This window comes from Nycticebus coucang, chromosome 2 (assembly GCF_027406575.1).
Source record: "Nycticebus coucang isolate mNycCou1 chromosome 2, mNycCou1.pri, whole genome shotgun sequence".
Taxonomy (NCBI): Eukaryota; Metazoa; Chordata; class Mammalia; order Primates; family Lorisidae; genus Nycticebus; species Nycticebus coucang.
This window is the reverse complement of record NC_069781.1, coordinates 25138958-25161768: the sequence shown is the minus strand read 5'-3', so window position 1 is coordinate 25161768 and position 22811 is coordinate 25138958. Positions and strand designations below refer to the sequence as shown.

The 22811-nt window shown below is 40.9% G+C and overlaps 1 protein-coding gene across 3 annotated transcripts in view; it reads right to left on the bottom strand.

Moving 5' to 3' along the window:
- The window catches only part of INIP (INTS3 and NABP interacting protein), a 45878-nt gene extending 23363 nt beyond the window's left edge, over positions 1-22515 (bottom strand). For 2 of the 3 annotated variants that reach the window (XR_008374980.1, XM_053565796.1), the window contains exons 1-2: positions 22383-22515; positions 21398-21479 (exon numbers count right to left, since the gene is read on the bottom strand). Coding sequence is in view for 1 of the 3 variants with exons in the window: in XM_053565796.1 (XP_053421771.1) it covers positions 21398-21422 (25 nt within the window). In the remaining 2 variants the exon portion in view is untranslated. Of the gene's footprint in view, positions 1-346; positions 452-21397; positions 21480-22382 lie in introns of all 3 variants that reach the window. The other variant, XR_008374988.1, reaches the window with a different exon arrangement.
- Positions 22516-22811: the final 296 nt, after the last annotated feature.

The following is a 22811-nucleotide window of genomic DNA, read 5'->3' as shown; positions in this document are numbered from 1 at the left end:
GAGCATTTAATAAACTTTAACTTAATACATAAGTTATCTTACAGTAGCTATTACATTTATATAATATTCCTTATTATGTAAACATGAGTCCATACTTATACTTCCTTTTTAGGAAAAGTTCTTTAAATCTATAAGGTTATTTAATTGTTAGAAAATATTTTATTATGCCCTTTATTTGTATAGTACCTAATCTGTAAACCCTTTTAGGAGACAGCCTGATAAAACATGAGAGAAACTATCATTGTATTGTTTTGGCTGTGGTCTGCAAACTATATGCCCTGGTATCTCTAGGACACCGTGGAGCAACCTAGAGGCTTCGTGGAAAAGGAAACGCAGTAGTACTTACATTTGTTGGACACCACATGACATGGTTTAAGTAGTTTACACTTTCAACAGTGCACTGCATTCCTTTCAATGACATCTTTATCAAGTTGGGGTTTTGGCAATTGCTCTGATAACAAACAAATATTGTGTGAAAATTAGTGCGGAACAAGAAATGAGGATTGGTGGTGTCTGAAATGATTCCAAAGTTTGAAAAGTTATGTGGTGGCCAGGCACACACCATTAGTAAGTAATTGCAGTTATTTTAAAATGAAATTAAACATTTTTTCTTTCAATTTATATGTATTCTTTTAAAAAAAAAACAAAAAACTATAAGATGTTAGGCCATAAATACTATTAGGTTGTTTGGCGCTAACTATTTACTAAACAGAACTGTTAAGTATTTTTATGGGCCTGGGGGTGTCAAGCAAAAATTACTGAAATACTAAGGACATACTGTGAGCTGAGAAAGTTATCTTGTTTAAAGTAATTAGACTACTCTGGGCGTCTGTAGTCCCAGCTACTTGGGAGGCTGAGGCAAGAGAATCATTTAAGCCCAGGAGTTGGAGGTTGCTGTGAGCTGTGATGCTACAGCACTCTACCCAGGGTGACAGCTTGAGGCTCTACCTCAAAAACAAAAAATAAAAAATAAATCAAGTAATTAGACTACTCAATTAGAATTCATTGGGCTAACAAAGTAATTGATGGAAACGTACATTCAACTTAAATTTCTAATGAGTAAAGTTTTTTGAGTTTCCACCCCATTCTTGCAACACTCAAGTCATGTTTGACTTCTGCAATTACACAAGGTACTTAATGAGACTTGCATTCATCTTTGAATTCATCATTCATTGTTATCAGTATATATCCAGTATTACAATTTTAATACACTTTTTTCTTTTCTTAAAATGTATATACATTTTGGGGGGACCCTCTGTATATGAATTGCATATGTTTGAGGCAAGTTATACCACCAGCTACGTTTCCAGCTATAGGACAAGACTTGTTTCTTTTTCTAGAAGAAGCTAATGCATTCTTAGAAGAATATTGTATGGTTCCATTTTTTAGAGTTTTAGAGATACTTCAAATAGAAAATTCTTTTTTTTTTTTTGGAGACAGAATCTCACTTTGTCACTCTTGGTGGAGTATTGTGGCATCATAGCTCACAGCAACCTCAAACTCTTGGGCTCAAGTGATCTTGCCTCAGCCTCCCAAGTAGCTAGGACTACAGGCACCCACCAGAAGGCCTAGCTACTTTTTGTTTGTTTTATTTTTAGAAACGGGGTATCACTCTTGCTAGACTGGTGTCAAACTTCTGAGCCCAAGCAATCCACCTGCCTTGGCCTCCCAGAGTGCTTGGATTATAGCCATGAGCTATCGTGCCTGGCTAGAAAATTCTTTTTTTTTTTTTTTTTCTTTTCTTTTTTTAATTTTTTTATTAAATCATAACTGTATACAATGATATGATTATGGGGCATCATACACTCACTTCATAAACCATTTGACACATTTTTATCACAGTGGTTAACATAGCCTTTCTGGCGTTATCTCAGTTACTGTGCCAAAACATTTACATTCTACATTTACCAAGTTTCGCAAATACCCCTGTAATATGCACCACAGGTGTGATCCCACCGATTCCCCTCCCTCTACCCACCCCCCCCACTTTCCCACTTCCCCCTATTGTTAAGTTGTAGCTGGGTTATAGCTTTCATGTGAGAGTCCCAAATTAGTTTCATAGTAGGGCTGTGTACATTGGGTATTTTTTCTTCCATTCTTGGGATACTTTACTAAGAAGAATATGTTCCAGCTCCATCCATGTAAACATGAAAGAGGTAAAGTCTCCATCTTTCTTTAAGGCTGCATAGTATTCCATGGTATACATATACCACAATTTATTAATCCATTCGTGGTAGAAAATTCTTAAAAAGCAAATTTTAAAACCTAATGTCACCCTGCAAAGTCCTTATGTGCTATTTACAGAAGTATCAATCTCCCTCAAGAAGAATTTGTTTACACAAAAATACTTCAGAGTCACTGTCAGTAATGGTACAATAGAAATTATATGCCATGTAGCCAGCAATAGAAAAAGCATTAGAAAGAGTACATAATCTGATCAAGCTGTATATAAATGAGTACAACTGAGGTTTTCAATGCCCTTCGGTGTCTATAAACTTATATAAATTATTTTTAAAATGTCTACAACCTGATTAGTAATATTGAAAATGACAATCTCAAAACAAAATTTGTTTCTAATAGTAGCATTGGAAAGAGGAAATAAGCTATATAAAAAGCTCATATTCCGGTGGCACCTATGGCTCAATGAGTGAGGTGCCGGCCCCATATACCGAGGGTGGTGGGTTCAAACCTGGCCCCGGCCAAACAGCAACAACAATAACAAAAAAAAAGCCGGGCATTGTGGCAGGCGCCTGTAGTCCCAGCTACTTGGGAGGCTGAGGCAAGAGAATCGCCTAAACCCAGGAGTTGGAGGCTGCTATGAGCTGTGATGCCACGGCACTCTACTGAGGGCGACAAAACAAAACTCTGTCTCTAAAAAAAAATTAAAAAAAAAAAGCTCAGATTCCAAATAATGAGGATTTTTATTTTTATTTATTTATTTTTTTTGTAGAGACAGAGTCTCACTTTATGGCCCTCGGTAGAGTGCTGTGGCCTCACACAGCTCACAGCAACCTCCAACTCCTGGGCTTAAGCGATTCTCTTGCCTCAGCCTCCCGAGTAGCTGGGACTACAGGCGCCCGCCACAACGCCCAGCTATTTTTTGGTTGCAGTTTGGCCGGGGCCGGGTTTGAACCCGCCACCCTCGGTATATGGGGCCAGCACCCTACCGACTGAGCCAAAAGGCGCCGCCCTAATGAGGATTTTTAAAAACTGTTTAAAACTAGTACTATGAACTTAAACAGTAATTTTCAGAAATACTAAAAATTTATAGACAGTTATTAGTTTTTCTCTCTCTCTTTCTTTTTTTTTTTTGAGGCAGAGTCTCACTCTGTTGCCCTGGGTAGAGTGCTGTACATCATAGCTCACAGCAACCTCAAACTCTTGGGCTCAAGTGATCCTCTTATCTCAGCCTCTTAAGTAGCTGGAAATACAGGTACCCGCCACAATGCCCAGCTAGTTTTTAAGAGACAGGGTCTTGCTCTTGCTCAGGCTGGTCTCAGAACTCCTGACCTCAAGCAATCTCGGTCTCCCAGAGTGCTAGGACAATTAAGAATTTAATGTAAATATAATTCTACAAATGATTTTCAAATAAAACCATGTTAGGGTAGCTGGATTGAATATTGTTTCTAGGAATTTATTTTTTGAGACAGAGTCTCACTATGTTGCCCTTGGTAGAGTGCTGTTAAATCATAGCTCATGGCAACCTCAAACTTCTGGGCTTAAGCCATTCTCTTGCCTCAGCCTCCCATGTAGCCGGGACTACAGGCACCCGCCACATGTCCAGCTATTTTTTTGTTGCAGTTGTCATTGTTTAGCTGGCCCGGGCTAGATTCAAACCTGCCAGCCTGGGTATATGTGGCTGGCACCCTACCCACTGAGCTACGGGCAACACTCTAGTAATTTTTTTTTTAATGGAAGAAAACCTTAAGTTCAATAAAAGTACTTGAAGATATGTAAGACTATTCAATTGCTCTGGTTCTGTTTAACATTTGAGATGTAGGTTGCGTTTTAATCAAATTTATTCTATCCCCTCTCTGATTTTACAAAGAAGCTTGCCAAACTGTCAAAGGGGTGGGAGGAAACATTCCTGGCCCAGGGAACTTCATATAGAAAGATATATGTCAATGTAATAGTGTTAGTAATCAACGAAACCTTATAATGAAGAAAAGCAGTAAGACAGAAAAAGATTTAGTAATGTTAAAGTTAAGTTGGACTACCATTATTAACATATGACCTAAAAGAAACATGTTTTCTTGTTCTGTCACTAAAATGGCCAGCACCAATACCCTGTTCCTTATTGTCAACTCCAGGTGAAAGAGATTTTGGTCTGTAATAATTACTATTACCAATTAAAAAGGAACCAGAGGGCGGCGCCTGTGGCTCAGTGAGTAGGGCGCTGGCTCCATATATCTAGGGTGGCGGTTTCAAACCCAGCCCCGGCCAAACTGCAACCAAAAAATAGCCGGGCATTGCGGCAGGCGCCTGTAGTCCCAGCTGCTCAGGAGGCTGAGACAAGAGAATCACGTAAGCCCAAGAGCTGGAGGTTGCTGTGAGTCCTGTGACGTCTACCGAGGGCGGTAAAGTGAGACTCTGTCTCTACAAAAAAAAAAAAAAGGAATCAGAAACCAGACTTTCAAGGAGAATACTAGTTCCTTGTCTTAGGGCAGGGAAAAAAAAATCAAGATCATCAGAAAGCAAGAAGACTTTTATATACAGGGTGGCCATAAAGTTTGTGTACAATTTAAAATTGTACACTATTGCACATGAACTCTGTGGCCACTCCCATATTTATTTTTTGAGACAGTCTTCACTCTTTGCCTCAGTAGAGTGCCATGGCATCATGATAGCTCACAGCAACCTCAAACTCCTGGGCTCAAGCTATCTTCTTGCCTCAGCCTCCCCAGGAGCTGGGACTAACTATAGGAACCCACTGCCATGCTAGGCTAGTTTAATTTTTCTCCTATTTTTATTTTACTTTATTTATTTTTGAGATAGAGTCTCACTATGTCGCCCTCAGTACAGTGCCGTGGCGTCACAGCTCACAGCAACCTCCAACTCTTGGGCTTAAGCAATTCTCTTGCCTCAGCCTCTCAAGTAGCTGGGACTACAGGCGCCTGCCACAACGCCCGGCTATTTTTGGTTGCAGTTGTCATTGTTGTTTAGCTGGCCCAGGCTGGGTTCAAACCCACCAGTCTCGGTGTATGTGGCTGACGCTGTAACCATTGTGCTACGGGCGCTGAGCCTTTTCTCCTATATTTTTTTTTTTTTTGTAGAGACAGAGTCTCACTTTATGGCCCTTGGTAGAGTGCCGTGGCCTCACACAGCTCACAGCAACTTCCAACTCCTGGGCTTAAGCGATTCTCCTGCCTCAGCCTCCCGAGTAGCTGGGACTACAGGTGCCCGCCACAACGCCCGGCTATTTTTTGGTTGCAGTTTGGCTGGGGCCGGGTTTGAACCCGCCACCCTCGGCATATGGGGCCGGCGCCCTACTGGCTGAGCCACAGGCGCCGCCCCCTTTTCTCCTATTTTTAATAGAGATAGAGGTCTCACTCTTGCTCAAGCTGGTCTCCTAAGCTCAAGCAGTCACCTGCCTTGGCCTCCCAGAGAGTTAGGATTATAGGCATGAGCCACTGTGCCCAGCCAACGAGACCTTTTAAAAAAAGTCTAGGATAATGCCAAAAGGACAAAGAAGTCTGTTTGAGGTTAGCTAGGCTGTCATAATTGAACATTAAAAAGAGAATAATAATTATAGCTAAATGGAACAAATGAGTCCATGATAAGCTATGAATTCATAATGAAATGCAAAAGGGAAAGTTAAAGTATATAAAAAGATAGTTGTAAAAAAGGGTGAAAACAATAGGGTATTTAATGTCTTACTGTGTTAATAACTAGGTTAGGTGTTAAATTTTAGTTGTTTTGTTTCTCCTGTTGAGTATAACATATTCCTGTTTATGAAGTATAGCTGTGTACTTTTTTGTTTCAGTTTAAGGAGAGGCAGATACAAGGAACTGTGACTAAGCCAAATAGTTCCCAGAAAAAGGTCTTGTACCAGTAACAGGAAAGTTGGATCAGCACAGGTTCTCACACATAAACCATTTTACTTTTTTTTGAAGAGACAGAGTCCCACTTTGTCTCCTAGGTTGGAGTATAGTGGCACAATCATAGCTCACTGAAGCCTCCTTCTCTTGGACTCTAGTGATCCTCCCACCTCAGCCTCCCAAGTAGCTGGAAATACAGGTGTGAGCCACCATGCCCAGCCTCACACACCAACTTAAAGGAGACCAGTGGCTGTTGAGCACCCATGGTCACACACAGTGACCAAGTAGAAAGTGAGTTCTAACTAAGTGAATTACTGTCAAATATCCTAAAGAGAGATCTAGAATATATACCTGATCCCTGATCTCTTGGGAGAGGAAATCTATATAATTCCTGTAAATTTTTTTACACACACACGGGAATTACATATATATATATATATATATATAATAAAGATATATACGTGTATATTATATAAATATATATAAAAGTATAGAGTGACTGACTTTAATGGGTTAATAGTTTAATTGCTTTACTTTTAAGTTTTTAGTAAGTTTTGTGATCACCACATAAAGCATTGCAGAAATGTATTAATTATAATTGTAATTTAACTGTTACTAAAGATAATTTAGGCTTGGTGCCTGTGGCTCAAGTGGCTAAGGCACCAGCCACATACACCTGAGCTGGCGGGTTCGAATCCAGCCCAGGCCCACCAAAATACAATGACGGCTGCAACCAAAAAATAGCCAGACGTTGTGGCAGGCGCCTATAGTCCCAGCTACTTGGGAGGTGGAGGCAGAAGACTCGCTTGAGGCCAGGAGTTGGAGGTGCTGTGAGCTGTGAAGCCACAGCACTCTACCAAGGGTGATAGCTTGAGGTTCTGTCTCAATTTAACTAATTTAACTAAGCTTATATAATTTAGTTACATTATAATTTAACTAAGCTTATAATCAATGTCTAAATGTTTACATTTTTATTTTAGAACTTTGGTAGATTTGATAAACTGAGCAGTAAATTATGAGCAGGGATAAACATTTTTCTCCAAGTTCCAAATCTCCTCCAACATTAAATAACTGAATAAAGTTATGAAACGAAATGGAATACTTGGGCATTAGCAAATAAATCCAAGTGACTCTAGCACAAATTATGATTAAATAAAAAGCAGTGAAAGAAGCTGAGAAGAGAAGGAGCTAAATATTCAGGGACCTTGTATTACACATAGCTCTTACGCGTTATCAAATAGATAATGGGCAACTACTAAGAGCATTTAGAAAGGGACAATACACGGATCATTCTCTTCATGGTTTAGAATGCCCTCTGCTGGTGAGAGGGAATGGATTACAGGGTGGAAGACACCTGCTACAGGGAAATCAGGGATCAAAGATGTGCAGGACGACAGACACTACTTCAAGAAATAATGCAGATGAAATAAAATGAAATGAGAGACTAGAGGAAAAAAAAATCAAGATGACCCTAAGGATATAGCTTGAATCACTAGTAAGTGATTGCAGGGTTACTATTAGGCTTTAAAGAACCCTGGATACTTTCACTTGTGGAGGGTTCATAGCAATCAAAACCAATATTTTTAAAATGAGCTCATATCCCATATTAAAACATTTATTTATTTTTTTGAGATGGAGTCTCACTCTGTGGCCTGGGCTAAAGCACCGTGGCATCAACCTAACAGCAACCTCAACTCTTGGGCTTAAGTGATCCTCCTGCCTCAGCCTCTTGAGCACCTGGGACTATAGGTGCCCATCACAACACCTGGCTAATTTTTCTATTTTTAGTAGAGATCAGGTCTGGCTCTTGGTCAGGCTGGTCTTGAATTCCTGTCGAGGGATCCTCCTGCCTTGGCCTCCCAAAATGGTAGGAATACAGGCATGAGCCACCACGCCTGACCTAAACTGTTTATTCTTACAAAATTTTTGAAAGGATGTTTTCTTTGCTTTTGAAATTATGGCTACAAGTAATTTAATTTATAATTAGTTGTAATTGCTTGATAATCACAGAATACTCTAGGATTCTTACAAACCAAAAAATATCAAAGTCACAAATGGTATTCAAATTTAATGAAAATTTAAAGACTATTTTATTTTTTGAGACAGACTTTAACTTGGTCACCCTGGGAAGAGTGCCGTGGCGTCTTAGCTCACAGCCACCTCAAACCCTTGAGCTCAAGCATTCTCTTACCTCAGCTTCCAGAGTGGCTGAGACTACAGGTAGCCCACCACAAAGCCTGGCGGGGCACTCTGGGAGGCCCAGGTGGGTGAATTGCTTGAGCTCATGAGTTCTAGACCAGCCTGAGGAAGAGCCAAACCCTGTCTCTAAAATAAATAGCCCCTAAAGCTGTTTAAAGAGAAATTTCCCACTCCTTAGGTAATTTCTTTCCCAAATCTAGTCAAGTAGTGGGCATCTACTTGGTTAGTGGCTATGGAAGGATTAAGAATTAATACATTCTAGGTTGGGCACAGTGGCTCACACCTGTAATCCTAGCACTCTGGGAGGCTGAAGCAGGTGGACTGCTCGAGATCAGGAGTTTGAGCCCAGGCTGAGCAAGAACAAGACCCTGTTTCTAAAAGAAAAATTATTATTATTTTATTTATTTATTTAGAGACAGAGTCTCAAGCTGTCACCCTGGGTAGAGTGCCGTGACATCATAGCTCACAGCAAGCTCCAACTCTTGGGCTCAAGCAATCCTCTTGCTTCAGTTTTTCTATTTTTAGTAGAGATGAGATCTTGCTTTTTTGCTCAGGCTAGTCTGGAATTCATGAGCTCAAGCAATCCACCCGCCTCGGCCTCCCATAGTGCTAGGATTACAGGCGTGAGCCACTGCATCCAGCCAATAATAATAATTTTAAAATAAATAAAATTAACACTTTATATAGGTCACAATGTTTTATTTTTGATATAGTAATTTATCTCAGAATTTCAGTTTTACTTGTGTATTTTGAAACAAACACGATTTAGGGATGTTTCAAACATTTGTATAGACCTTTGAAAAGCTAGTGCTCTGGGCATTGTGTTTTTATTATAGTAACTTCTGGCTAAAATGGCCTTAGATGGTGGAACCAGTTATCAAAGACAAAAGAAGTGAAGCAAGGAAAGATACTATTCTATTTTGAATAAGTTGATTTGAGGTTGCAGAAAGTTTTGTATAGAGAAAAAAGCTTGACACCAAGAGCTCTGACTTGAGTTTTGGCTCCTTTACTTCTTAACTATGTGGTCTTGGGAAATTTACTTAACCTCTCCTGATCATCAGTCCCTTCCTTGGTAAATAAGGAATAAACTCTCTCTTTACTTCACTTAATACCCCCATTCTCCCCCCAGCAAGCCTGAGTTTTATCCTTATGATGCCTCCCCACCTCCTCCTTCCTACCCACATCCAATCATGTAGTTCAATTTTATTTCCTAAGTGTTTCTAGAATAGCCTCTCCTCTCAAGTGCTATTCTACAGTCTAATTCGGGTAAGGTTATCTATTACATAACATTTAGAGCTAATGTCTGTCTCTGAGCTGAGGGCCATAGAGCTATTATAGGAAAGGGAAGGATATCTATGGTCAGATACATTAGGCTTTTATTTTCTGATCTTGTCTAATACCCATGAAAACTATCCTTCCTTCCTTCTTGAATTTTAAAACATAAGCTAGTCTTTTTTTCTTTTTTTTTTTTTAGAGACATAGTTTCACTTTGTTGCCCTCGGTAGGGTGCTGTTGTGTCACAGCTCACAGCAACCTCCAGCTCTTGGGCTTAGGTGATTCTCTTGCCTCAGCCTCCCGAGTAGCTGGACTACAGGCACCCGCCACAACGCCTGGCTATTTTTTGTTGCAGCTTAGCCGGGGCTGGGTTTGAAGCCGCCACCCTCTCGGTATATGGGGCCGGCACCCTACTCACTAAGCCACAGGCGCCGCCCAACATAAGCTAGTCTTATTTTACATGTTGGTTACATTTACATTATAAACATTTATGAAGGGTGGCGCCTGTGGCTCAAGGAGTAGGGCGCTGGTCCCATATGCCGGAGGTGGTGGGTTCAAACCTAGCCCCGGCCAAAAACCAAAAAAAAAAAACATTTATGAAAGTCAACAGATAGGCAGCAAATATGAAATAATTGTTTATTTCAAATTTGAAATTTAAGGCACAGACTAGGTAGTCTATTTATCTGGTTATGTGAAGTATAATCTTCTATAATAAGATTCTCCCACCTTCAGGGTTCATACAAACTTCCTCTTAACCGGGGAATCAATATGTGACATTTACTCCTATATTAGAGTTTTGTAAATCTCATATGGTCTCCTGCCATAATTTATCTCTTTTTAATTCTCAGAAGTACAAGGTTCTTGGCCAGACACCATGGCTAACACTTTAATCCTAGCACTCTGGGAGACTGAGGCAGGTGGATTGTTTGAGCTCAGCAGTTCAAGATCAGCCCAAGCAAGAGTGGGATCCCTGTCTCTACTAAAAATTGAAAAACTAGCCAGGTAGGGGGGCAAGTGCCTGTAGTTCCAGCTCCTGGGGAGGCTGGAAAAAAAAGAAGTACAAGGGTCTTAAAGGTCTTTAATATACTATCTCATGTACAGTACTAATTATTTAACATTACCTTATATTTATTACCTTATAACTAATCCTTTTTCTAAATAAAATCTTAGAATAGCATACTCTAAAAATATTTCCACTTTTAAAACTATAACCCTATGGCTATTCATAATCATGTACATTCTCATTTTCTCATAGAAACATTCAACTACCACACATTTGTCATTAAAGACATTCTCAAGTAATCAATATAATATCAAACTGCATTTAATACCCAAAAGCTGTATTTACTTTCCTTTAATATTTCTATCAAGACTAACTGGAACTCTTTTTGTTGAAAAAAAAAAATCTAAAACTAAATAATGAAAATTATTTTGATCAGTAAGGTAATGGATCATCTTACTTTTTTTTTTTTTTTTGTGGTTTTTGGCTGGGGCTGGGTTTGAACCCGTCACCTCCAGCATATGGGACCAGCGCCCTACTCCTTGAGCCACAGGCGCCACCCTGGATCATCTTACTTTTCAATTATAGCTATTATATCACTCTTCAAACAATGATTTTTTTAAAGATATTTTAAAATATTGTTTAAATCTTTTCAAATGGTTATCAAACAAGCTATAATCTTCACAATCAGACAACAAATCAAAGCACCATATTTAGGACACCTATGTTTACTATTAGAGGAAAGTCACTGTGGCACTGTTAGCTCAAGATGTTGTAAGTTATTTATTGATTCAACATATACAGTATTTACTGTGCTTCCATCACTTATAGATACTAAATTAGGCTCTAAGGATGCAATGATAAGCCAAATTGACATGATTCTAGCTCTCATGGTTTTCAGACAGTCCAGTGAAAATAAAGATCAATCAACTAATAACACAAATGTATAATTAAGATCTAAGATGATTAGTCTGAAATAAAGAAATATCATTCTTATGAGCATTTATAATAATCATTATTGTAGGTATGAATGTTGAATAAACTTGACCTAACCTGGGGGGGGAATAGTGTTAGAGAAGGCTTCCATTCCAAAAGAAATAATACTTGAACTGAAATCTAAAGGATTAATAAGTTAACTACATTAATTAAAGAGGGGGAGGAAATAATCATTCCCTTTTTAAAAAGACCACTCTAGCCATAATGTTGAGAATAGATAAGACAAAATCGTCAGGAGACTTATTACAGTAGAACAAGCTAGAGATAATAGAAGCTATTAGTGGCCGTGAAAATAGAGAGAAATGAACACATTCAAGAGCTATTTATGAAATTAAATCACTAGGACAGGGATGGATTGAATATGAAGTGAGCAATGAGGAAAGAGTCGTGGACAAGTCCTAGAATTTTGGCTCACACAGTTAGACCATATATTAGTTGTCTATTACTACTATAAAAATCTACCACAAACTTAGTGGCTTCAAAGGATACAAATCTATTATTTTACAGATCTGTAAGTCAGAAGTTTCATGTGGCTAAAATCCAGGTGTTGGTAGGGCTGCGTTTCTTTCCAGAGTCACTAGGAAAGAATCCGTTTTCTTGCCCTTTCCTAAATCTAATTACTGGCAAATGTTTCTCTTATCTTTCATGATTAAAAACTTATTCAACCAGGCGGTGCCTGTGGCTCAGTGAGTAGGGTGCCGGCCCCATATACCGAGGGTGGCAGGTTCAAACCCAGCCCCGGCCAAATTGCAACAACAACAAAAAATAGCCAGGTGTTTTGGCGGGCACCTGTAGTCCCAGCTACTCAGGAGGCTGAAACAAGAGAATCGCCTAAGCCTAAGAGCTGGAGGTTGCTGTGAGCTGTGACACTACAGCACTCTACCGAGGGCGACAAAATGAGACTCTGTTTCTAAAAAACAAAACAAAAACAAAATTTATTCAACCCTTGGCTGCCTTTTGGTGTTTACTGAAAATACGTATCAAAGGAAAGGAATAAGCCTTAATATCTGCTCAGGTGATCTGGTTGTGTTCATGTTCTCTCTCACTTGGACCCCAAGGACTTGCTCTTTTTAAGCTGCTGACACTTTTTTTTGCAGTTTTTGGCTGGGGCCAGGTTTGAACCTGCCACGTCTAGCATATGGGGCTGACACCCTACTCCTTTGAGCCACAGGCACCGCCCTTACTGCCAGGTTTTCTATCCATTGAGGTTTCTCTTCTTCACGACTGGCCAAATTAGATGATGAAATATCTTCTGCATGAATCAACTTTTCTTCTCCCCTCATTTTCCTTTTCTTCTTTATAGATAAATTCATAGGCCCTTTTCATTTTTTTTTTTTTTTTGTAGAGACAGAGTCTCACTTCATGGCCCTCGGTAGAGTGCCGTGGCCTCACACAGCTCACAACAACCTCCAACTCCTGGGCTTAAGCGATTCTCTTGCCTCAGCCTCCCGAGGCCCTTTTCATTTTAAGGATTTTTCTGCTTAATACCCAGTCCAAAAGAGGTACAAAGACTAGGAAAGGTTTGTGTCCCTAGTCTAAAGCTCCCATTTCTTTTCTTAGATGCTATAACTAGAATGTTCTAATCCACCAGCTGAAGGGCAGCATGAGAAAACAGAATGAACACGGAATTTGCACAAGGAATCAATCTGGGTTCTTATCTCAGAATTATCATCTACTATTTAATATTGGGAAAATTACCTCACCATGCATCAGGACCAATGAGGATAACAGTAACAACTTCAAAGGATGATTATAGGTTATACTAAATATAGAAAATATACATTACATAAAATACCTAGCACACTGCCTGCCACATGGTAGTTGCTTAATAAATACTGTTACTATTATTATTATCTAGCATTCTCTCTCCCTATTCCTCCTGTTGTTAACATTACTAGACTCCTGTCAGCCCCATGTTGACAATCCTCTTTCAGTGAACAGCTTTTCATTAGAGCACGACTGATTAACACGAAGTCTCCTGAGTTACACTCACATTTACTTTGAATGGACCTGGGGATCCAAAGCTTTCTCCTCATTACACAACGTCAGGTTACTTTACATCATATTCTGCCTTGACAGTTTCACTCCCATTTCAACTTGGGGCCTACCAATCAATCTTTCGTCAGAATCTCATTTATTCTCCTTTCCTTAGCAATTAAAATCAAATGAAAAGATATCTAATTTTTAAAAACCTACTCCAAATTGTCTTTACACTCTCATCTTTAAAAAGGTACAAGAATTTTAAGGCCAGGAGCAGTGATTCATGCCTGTAATCCTAGCATTCTGGGAGGCTGAGGCATATGGATAGCTTGAGCTCAGAAGTTTGAGACCAGCCTGAGCAAGTGTAAGACTCTGTCTCTATTTTAAAAAAAAAGCTAGGAAGACGGCGCCAGTGGGTAGGGCGCCAACCCCATATACCGGGGTGGCGGGTTCAAACCCGGCCCTGGCCAAACTGCAATAAAAAATAGCCAGGCGTTGTGGCAGGCACCTGTAGTCCCAGCTGCTTGGGAGGCTGAGGCAAGAGAATTGCCTAAGCCCAAGAGCTGGAGGTTGCTGTGAGCTGTGACGCCATGGCACTCTACCAAGGGCAACAAAGTGAGACTCTGTCTCTACAAAAAAAAAAAAAAAAAAAAAGCCAGGCTTTGTGGTGGGCACCTGTAGTCCCAGCTACTTAGGAGGAGGCTGAGGCAAGAGGATCACTTGAGCCCAAGAGTTTGAGGTTACTGTGAGCTATATGCCACAGCATTCTACCCAGAGCATAAAAAAAAAAAAAAAAGAGGGCGGCGCCTGTGGCTCAGTCGGTAAGGCGCCGGCCCCATATACCAAGGGTGGTGGGTTCAAACCCGGCCCCAGACAAACTGCAACCAAAAAATAGCCGGGCGTTGTGGCGGGCGCCTGTAGTCCCAGCTACTAGGGAGGCTGAGGCAGGAGAATCGCTTAAGCCCAGGAGTTGGAGGTTGCTGTGAGCTGTGTGAGGCCACAGCACTCTACCGAGGGCCATAAAGTGAGACTCCATCTCTACAAAAAAAAAAAAAAAAAAAAAATATATATATATATATATATATAAAAAAGAAAGATAGGCTCCGCGCCTATGGCTCAAGCGGCTAAGGTGCCAGCCACATACACCTGAGCTGGCAGTTTAGAATCCAACCTGGGCCCCCCAAATAACAATGATGGGCTGCAACCAAAAAAATAGCCGGGCGTTGTGGCAGGCCCCTGTGGTCCCAGCTACTTGGGAAACAGAAGCAGGAATATTGCTTGAGCCCAGGAGTTGGAGGTTGCTGTGAGCTGTGATGCCATAGCACTCTACCCAGGGAGACAGCTTGAGGCTCTGTCTCAAAAAAAAAAAAAAAAAAAAAGAAAATTTTTATGCATCACTAGGATAAACTCTTAATGCCTTAGTATAAGCCTGAAAGATAAATTTGCTTTCTTTCTAGTACACAGATGATTTAGGGATAAGACCTGGATCTGAGGTCAAATAAGACACCTCACAGGTCTGCCATCCATTCCTATGTAGCACCCTGAAATCACAGTTGAGAACATCCAGAGTGGCTCAAAACAGATAGCTCCCACCACCTGATCTGCATGTCTTTTTTTCTGAAACAGGATTTCACACTGTCACCCAGATTGGAGTGCAATGGCACAGTCATAGCTCACTGCAGCTTCAAACTCTTAGGCTCCAGCAGTCTTCTGGCCTCAGCCTCCCAAAGTACTAGGATTATACAAGTGAGCCACCATGCCTGGCCAAGATGAGGGCATGTTTTATAATGGATCTAATTATAGATCAATCAAGGCAACACTAAAGATTTTTAAAACAGTAACCAGCAAATTATAAATCTCAGTTACTTGTAAGATTAGACTAGTGTGATAATTTTAAATTTATTTTCATTTGGGCTGCATTATGTGATTTTTAGCAGCATATTTTCTTTCCAAAAATAGACTTCTCTTAGTTTTCATTTTAGCTAAAACTAAATTATTTTTATTTTTGTTTTTGTGTGTACATTTGCTAAAAAAATTTTTTTAATTGTTTGGGATTCATTGAGGGTACAAAGAATTAGGTTACATTTATTGCATTTGTTAGGCAAAGTCCCTCTTATAATTGTGTCCCACCCCCAAGAATTTAAATTATTTTTAATCTGAGCCTTTATAACTTGATGGACAAAAGAAGAAGTCAATACAATAAGGGACTTTTTTTTTTTTTTTTTTGTAGAGACAGAGTTTCACTTTATGGCCCTGGGTAGAGTGCCGTGGCATCACACAGCTCACAGCAACCTCCAACTCCTGGGCTTCAGCGATTCTCTTGCCTCAGCCTCCCGAGTAGCTGGGACTACAGACCCGCCACAACGCCCGGCTATTTTTTGTTTGCAGTTCAGCCGGGGCCGGGTTTGAACCCGCCACCCTCAGTATATGGGGCCGGCGCCTTACCGACTGAGCCACAGGCGCCGCCCACAATAAGGGACTTTTGACCTGTGATTGGTCCATAGAGCACAGAAATCACACATAGTTATTTGAGAGGAAAACAGAACAGTATTAGCTGGTTACAGTTGGTAAAGCTGTTATCATAGCTAATTTTTCACAATATTACTCTTCCATAAAACTTGTATTATGTTTAATTTGTCATACATACAACTGATAAACTAGAACAGAATCAGCAGTCTTTTTTTTTTTTTTTTTTTTCTGAGACAGAGTCTCAAGCTGTCGCCATAGGTAGAGTGCCGTGGCGTCACTGGTCACAGCAATCTCAAACTCTTGGGCTTAAGTGATTCTCTTGCTTCAGCTTCCTATACAGTAGCTGGGACTACAGGTGCCTGCCACAACACCCAGAGTTTTTTGTTGTTGTTGCAGTTGTCATTGTTGTTTTAGCTGGCCCAGGCCAGGTTCAAAGCCACCAGCCTTGGTGTATGTGGCTGACGCCCTATTCACTGAGCACTGGGCACTGAGCCAAATTTTTAAAATATTAAAAAACATTGTTGAAGGCACTGAAATCAGGCAGACACTGCAACTGGTGAGATTTGGGAATTTGTGGTCTTTTGCCTGAGGTACTCCCCAATCCACAAACAGCTTAGACAGCCTCACCATACTTTCCCTTACTAGCCTGAAGTATCAGGGCTGGCAGGATAGCCGAAAATTTAGAGGAGAGACCTATGAGAGAAAGGCAGGAAAAATAAAGCCCAATCCATGCGTAAAAATCCACTCTTTCATTGCTGAACTACAAAAATGTATAAGGGAGACTCCAGGGAACCCAGCGATAAATCAGCGGGGCTGAGCAAGATTTCAGATGCCCAACACAAGAAAGACGAGAGTTTAGAGGTTAAGCCAAACCTTTCATTCTATCTGCTAGAATGAAAATCACATTTCAGAAGACTACAATAAAATCCAGAGTCTCTTCAATGTATTAGTCATATGGTCCAGTATCCAAGAGTATAAATCACTAGTTATTGGAAGAAAATGGAAAATGTGACTCATATTCAACAAAAATGCTATCAACAGAAACACCTCCAAGAAGACCTAGATACATGATGTAATTAGCAGGCAAGGACTTAAAAGCAGTATAAATACATTTAAGGACTTAAGGAATATAGACACATAATAAATAAAAGGAGCATTTAGCAGAGAAAAGAACCAAATGGAAATCCTAAAGCTAAAAAAGGACAATTGAAACAAAATGTTCACTGGTCTGAATTAACACAGATTGGAGACAGCAGAATATTTACTAAACCTGAAATTAGAGCATTAGCAATTACCCAATGTGAAAAGCAAAGAGAAGCTTGGCGCCTGTAGCACAGTGGTTACAGCACAGGCTATATGCACGGAGGTTCAGGTTCGAACCCAGCCTGAGCCAGTTAAACAACAATGACAACTGCAACCAAAAATAGTTGGGCGTTGTGGTGGGCACCTGTAGTCCCAGCTACTTGGGAGGCTGAGGCAAGAGAACAGCTTAAGCCCAAAAGTTTGAGGTTGCTGTGAGCTGTGACGCTACAGCACTCTACCAAGGGCTACAACTAGGACTGTCAAAAAAAAAAAAAAAAAGAAAAAATATGGAGGAAAAATAAGCACAGCCCTGGAGATCTGTGGGTCAGTAATCCAATATGTACATAATTTCAGTCCCAGAAGAAAAGGAAACACTGGGTCAAAAAAAATTTTTTTTTTTTTTGTAGAGACAGAGTCTCACTTTATGGCCCTCGGTAGAGTGCCGTGGCCTCACACAGCTCACAGCAACCTCCAACTCCTGGGCTTAAGCGATTCTCTTGCCTCAGCCTCCCGAGTAGCTGGGACTACAGGCGCCCGCCACAACTCCTGGCTATTTTTTGGTTGCAGTTTGGCCGGGGCCGGGTTTGAACCGGCCACCGTTGGTATATGGGGCCAGCGCCTTACCGACTGAGCCACAGGCGCCGCCCCTAAAAAATTTTTTTTGAATGATGGATGAAAATGCCCCAAGTTTAGTCAAAGATATCAACCTACAGATCCAAAAAAGCTCAACAAACTGTAAGCAAGAAAACCATCTCTAGGCATATTATAGTTAAACTGCTGAAATATGAAGAAAAAATGTGAAATAAAGTCTGAGAAAAATAGCACATTACATACAGGATTAAAAAAACCCACCATTAAGAAAACAAAAAGGTTGGGTGGCACCTGTGCTCAGTGAGTAGAGTGCCGGCCCCATATACTGAGGGTGGTGGGTTAGAACCTGGCCCCGGCCAAACTGCAACAAAAAATAGCCAGGCATCATGGCGGGCACCTGTAGTCCCAGCTACTCAGGAGGCTGAGGCAAGAGAATCATCTAAGCCCAATAGCTAGAGGTTGCTGTGAGCTGTGATGTAACGGCACTCTACCCAGGATGACAAAGTGAGATTCTGTCTCTTAAAAAAAAACAAGAAAATGAAAAGGCAGGGCGGCACCTGCAAAGGGGTAGGGTGCCAGCCCCATATGCCAGAGGTGGTGGGTTCAAAAAAAAAAAAAAAAAAAGAAAAGGCAAGCAAGACTGGGAGGGAATACTTACAAAACATGCACCTGACTTGTATCCACATTCAAAAACAAAACAAAAACTTGATATTAAAAAGAAGTAACTCACTTTTCAAAAAATAAGCAAAAAAATTGAATAAATACTTCACAAAGGAAGATTTAAGTACGAAAATAGTGCTCAACATGTGTCATCAAGGAAATGTGAGTTAATACTACAGTGAGCTGTCACTTCGCACATTCTAGAATGGCTAAAATTAAAAAGACTGACACCGGGGCAGCACCATGGCTCAAGGAGAAGGGCACCGGCCCCATATACTGGAGGTGGCGGGTTCAAACCTGGCCCTGGCCCTGGCCCAAAACTGCAAAAAAATAAAATAAAATAAAATAAAAATAAATAAATAAATAATTAAAAGAAATAAAAAGACTGACACTAAATAAATAACTAAGAAGACTGACACTACTGTACAGCAACCAGACCCCTCACACATTGCTGGAGGAAATACAAAACGGTACAACTCCTTTGGAAAAGGTTTGGCAGTAACCATACACTGAGCTGCTCCAGTCTGGGATATTTATCCAAGAGAAATAAAAATATGTCTACAAAAAGGCTTATAAACAAATGCCCATCGCCGCCTTTATTCACAACAGCCAAAACCGAAACAACCAAAGTTCACAAACTGAACGATGAATAAACCAAATGTAATATACTCATACAATGGAATACTGCTCACAGAACTGAGTCAATTGTGATCCAGGCACATGTATGAATCTCACAGACAGTATGGTGAGTGAATGAAGCTGGACACACAGGAGTACATAATTCATGATTCTGTTTATGTGAAGTTTAAGGTAACACAAAACTAAGACAAAAATCAGAACAGAGATCAGTAATAAAAGAATATGATGAAGCTGGGTGTGGCAATTCATGTCTGTAATCTTAACACTCTGGGAAGCTGAGGCAGTGGATTGCCTAAGCTCAGGAGTTTGAGACCAGCCTAAGCAAGGGCGAGATCTCATCTTTACTAAAAATAGAAAAATTAACCAAGCACTGTGGGGGGCACCTGTAATCCTAGCTCCTGGGGAGGCTAAGGCAAGAGGATACTTGAGCCCAAGAGTTTGAAGTTACTGTGACCTGTGATGACACAGCACTCTACTCAGGGTGACAGAGTGACACCCTGTCTCTAAAAAAAAAAAAAGATGATGGGTAAAACATGAGTTTAGACTTGATACAGAAAGGAAATAGAGGCTTCTTTCAAGTTTTTAAGCAGAAAACTAAGTACTACTTGCAACAAATGTGTCTAACTTGATTTGTTTTAGAGAGACTGCAACACAATTGAAACTTTTAAGTTTTTAGAACAATGAAGACAGAGGCAAAAATGTTGCCTGAGGACAACCCAACTTCTTTAAAAAGTGGTTCTAATTTCAAGTAAAAGAGCAAGAGAAGAGATATGTCACAGAAAGACATAAAAGGTTTACAATGTAAAAACAATTTCAACATAACTAAACACAGATTAAAATATAGGATTAATAATATTAAAGATATTATATAGCCAATACAATGTTAGACCTATGAGAACAGGGATATGTCATTTAAGTCGGATACGTTCCGAGAAATGCATTGTTGGGAGATTTCATCATTGAATGAACATCACAGAGTACACTTACACAAACTATATGGTATATAGCCTATGATACACCTAGATAATAAGTTACAACTTACTACTCCTCGACTATAAACCAAATCAGCCTATTACAGTACTGAATACTGCAGGCAACAATGGTAAGTATCTGTGCATATAATTATATCACTTGGGTTTGTTTTTTTGTTTTTTTTTGAGAGGGTCTCACTCTGTCACCCTGGGTAGAGTACTGTGGCATCATAGGTCACAGCAACCTCAAACTCTTGGGCTCTAGTGATCCTCTTGCCTCACCCTCCCAGGTAACTGGGACTACAGGCATCCACCATGATGCCAACCTAGTTTTTCTATTTTTAGTAGAGACAGGGTCTCAATTTTGCTCAGGCTAGTCTTGAACTCCTGAGCTTAGACAATACACCTGCATTGGCCTCCCAGAGTGCTAGGCTTATAGGCATGAGTCTCTGGGCCTGGCCTTTGCATCTAACTATATCTACATACAGAAAAGAGACAGTAAAAAAATGGCACAAAAGATTAAAAGTAGGGTGTGGTACTATGTGCCTTTACTTGGGAGACTGAGGCAAGAAAATCACATAAGCCCAGGAGTTCTAGGTTACAGTGAGCTAGAATTGCACCACCACACACTCCAGCCTGGCCAACAGAGCAAGACCCTGTCTCCCCCAAGAAAACAAACAAACAAAAACCCAAACAAAAAGTACACCTCAACAACACCGGGAGACTCCATCTCTACAAAAGAATAATTGAAAAATTAACTGACGTGCTAGCTCATGCCTGCAGTCATAGCTACTTGGGTAGCTGAGGCAGGAGGATCACTTGAGCCTAGGAGTTTAAGGTTGCAGTGGGCTATGTTTGAGCCACTGCACTCCAGCATGGGTAACAGAGCAAGACCCTGTCTCTCTCTTTTAAAAAAAAGGTACACCTATGTGGAGCATTTATCATAAACAGAGCTTGCCTGGAGTTACTCTGCATGAGTCAGTAAGCGAGTGGTGAGTGAATGTGAAGGCCTAGGATATTACTGTGCACTACTGTAAACTTCCAAAAACACTATACACTTATGCTGCACTAAATTTATTAACAGTATCACTTACGCTGCACTAAATTTATTAAGAGTATTAAGAGCTGAGTATTTCAAATTTGAGGTTTTATACTTTGATATTTATTTTTATTCTGGCTACAGTAACTTCCCTATGCCAAATTTTCTATTAAGATCAAACAGTTACTACATGGGGGGAAAGTTCCTGGTAATAAAAGAAAATTTCAGCATGCATTACCTTGTCCTGAAGGATTTGCTGCCATCTTCCTATTCTGTTTTCAATTATGTCTGGTGGCAACCAATCAGCACTTTACAATCACCTGTAAAAAAAATACGTGTGTACACATAAAATGCACCATATTTTAATCACAAACTAAAAGTTGTCAGAACAGTTAGCTGAAATGTCTTCAGTTTATTAATCTCTCTGAAACATACGTTTGAAAAGCCCACAGACTGAAATCACAAATCTCAACTCTGCAAACGCCTCAAGCATTTAATCAGTGTGTTTATTCTTGCAAATGCTAACACTAACATTTAATGTTACTCCATCTTTAATAAATGTCACCAGGTTGTACTTCCAAATACTACCAAAAATATTAACCAATTGATATCTGATCAATATGAGCATGGTGGGAAGAAAAAAAATCACTCAACTACAGTGCCTCTCCACTCATTTAAAAAACACACCCGGAACTACTGTGTACACTGAAAGCTAAAAAGGAAAAGCGACCACTCTAAAAAAAAGCTTACTTAATAAACGTGCTCTTTAAAATGCGTGCACAGTGTCCAGGAGGCAGAGACAAGGGACTACTGGAGTAAAGAGGAATGGCTTTTAGGGAGTCCGGGAAAGATGCAAGAACTAGAAAAAGGAAGCTTTTAAATAAATGAGACGTTAGGTGTCGCCAGCTGCTTAAGCACTGGGCTAGCAAAACTAGGTTAGGGCAGAAGGAACACAGGGCCATCTTGTGAAAGGGAACAGCAAGCGCGGATGTGACAGGGCTTTAGAGCGCCGTCCCTGAAGGTCCCTGCCCGCGAGCGCGTGGAGGATAGGCGAGGCCAGTGCTGCGATCTATTCTAGAAGGAAAAAAAAAAAGGAGGAGCGAGAAATGTTTGGTGGCAAGGTCTGCAGGGAGGCCGCTGCCTTGTGGCAATAAAGACGCGGCTGCAGGTCAGCGGGAGCCACAGATTTGCACACCCCGGCGCTGCTAGGCTGCTCTACGTACCTGGCAGCGGAAGGCGCTGGGGACTGCAGAGCCTCCACGCGGCGGCTCGCGAGGGGGGCGCGACCACTCAGGGACAGGCGAAAGGAGAGCAACGCGCGGCACTACAACCTTCCCGCCCCCCTCTGCGCTTCCGCCGCCTGATTGGCGTACGCTGGAGGGAGCGGAAGCCCCGCCTCTCACCGGGCCCCAACGGCCAATGCCCACAGTGATTCGCACTTTAACGGTCGCCCTAGAGCAACGTCACTTCCTTTCTGAAGCGTGACAGCCGAAGAGTCTCACGGGAGTTGCAGGCAGTAGCGTTCGGGGCGGGGCCTGGGTGTGGGATGGAACTTGGGGCGAGACTCGAGGCGTGGCTGCTACGCAGGGGCGGGGCGGAGCCCTTCTGGGTCCCTAGCACCGAGATTGGCTTTTTTGCCACTGGCCGATGTT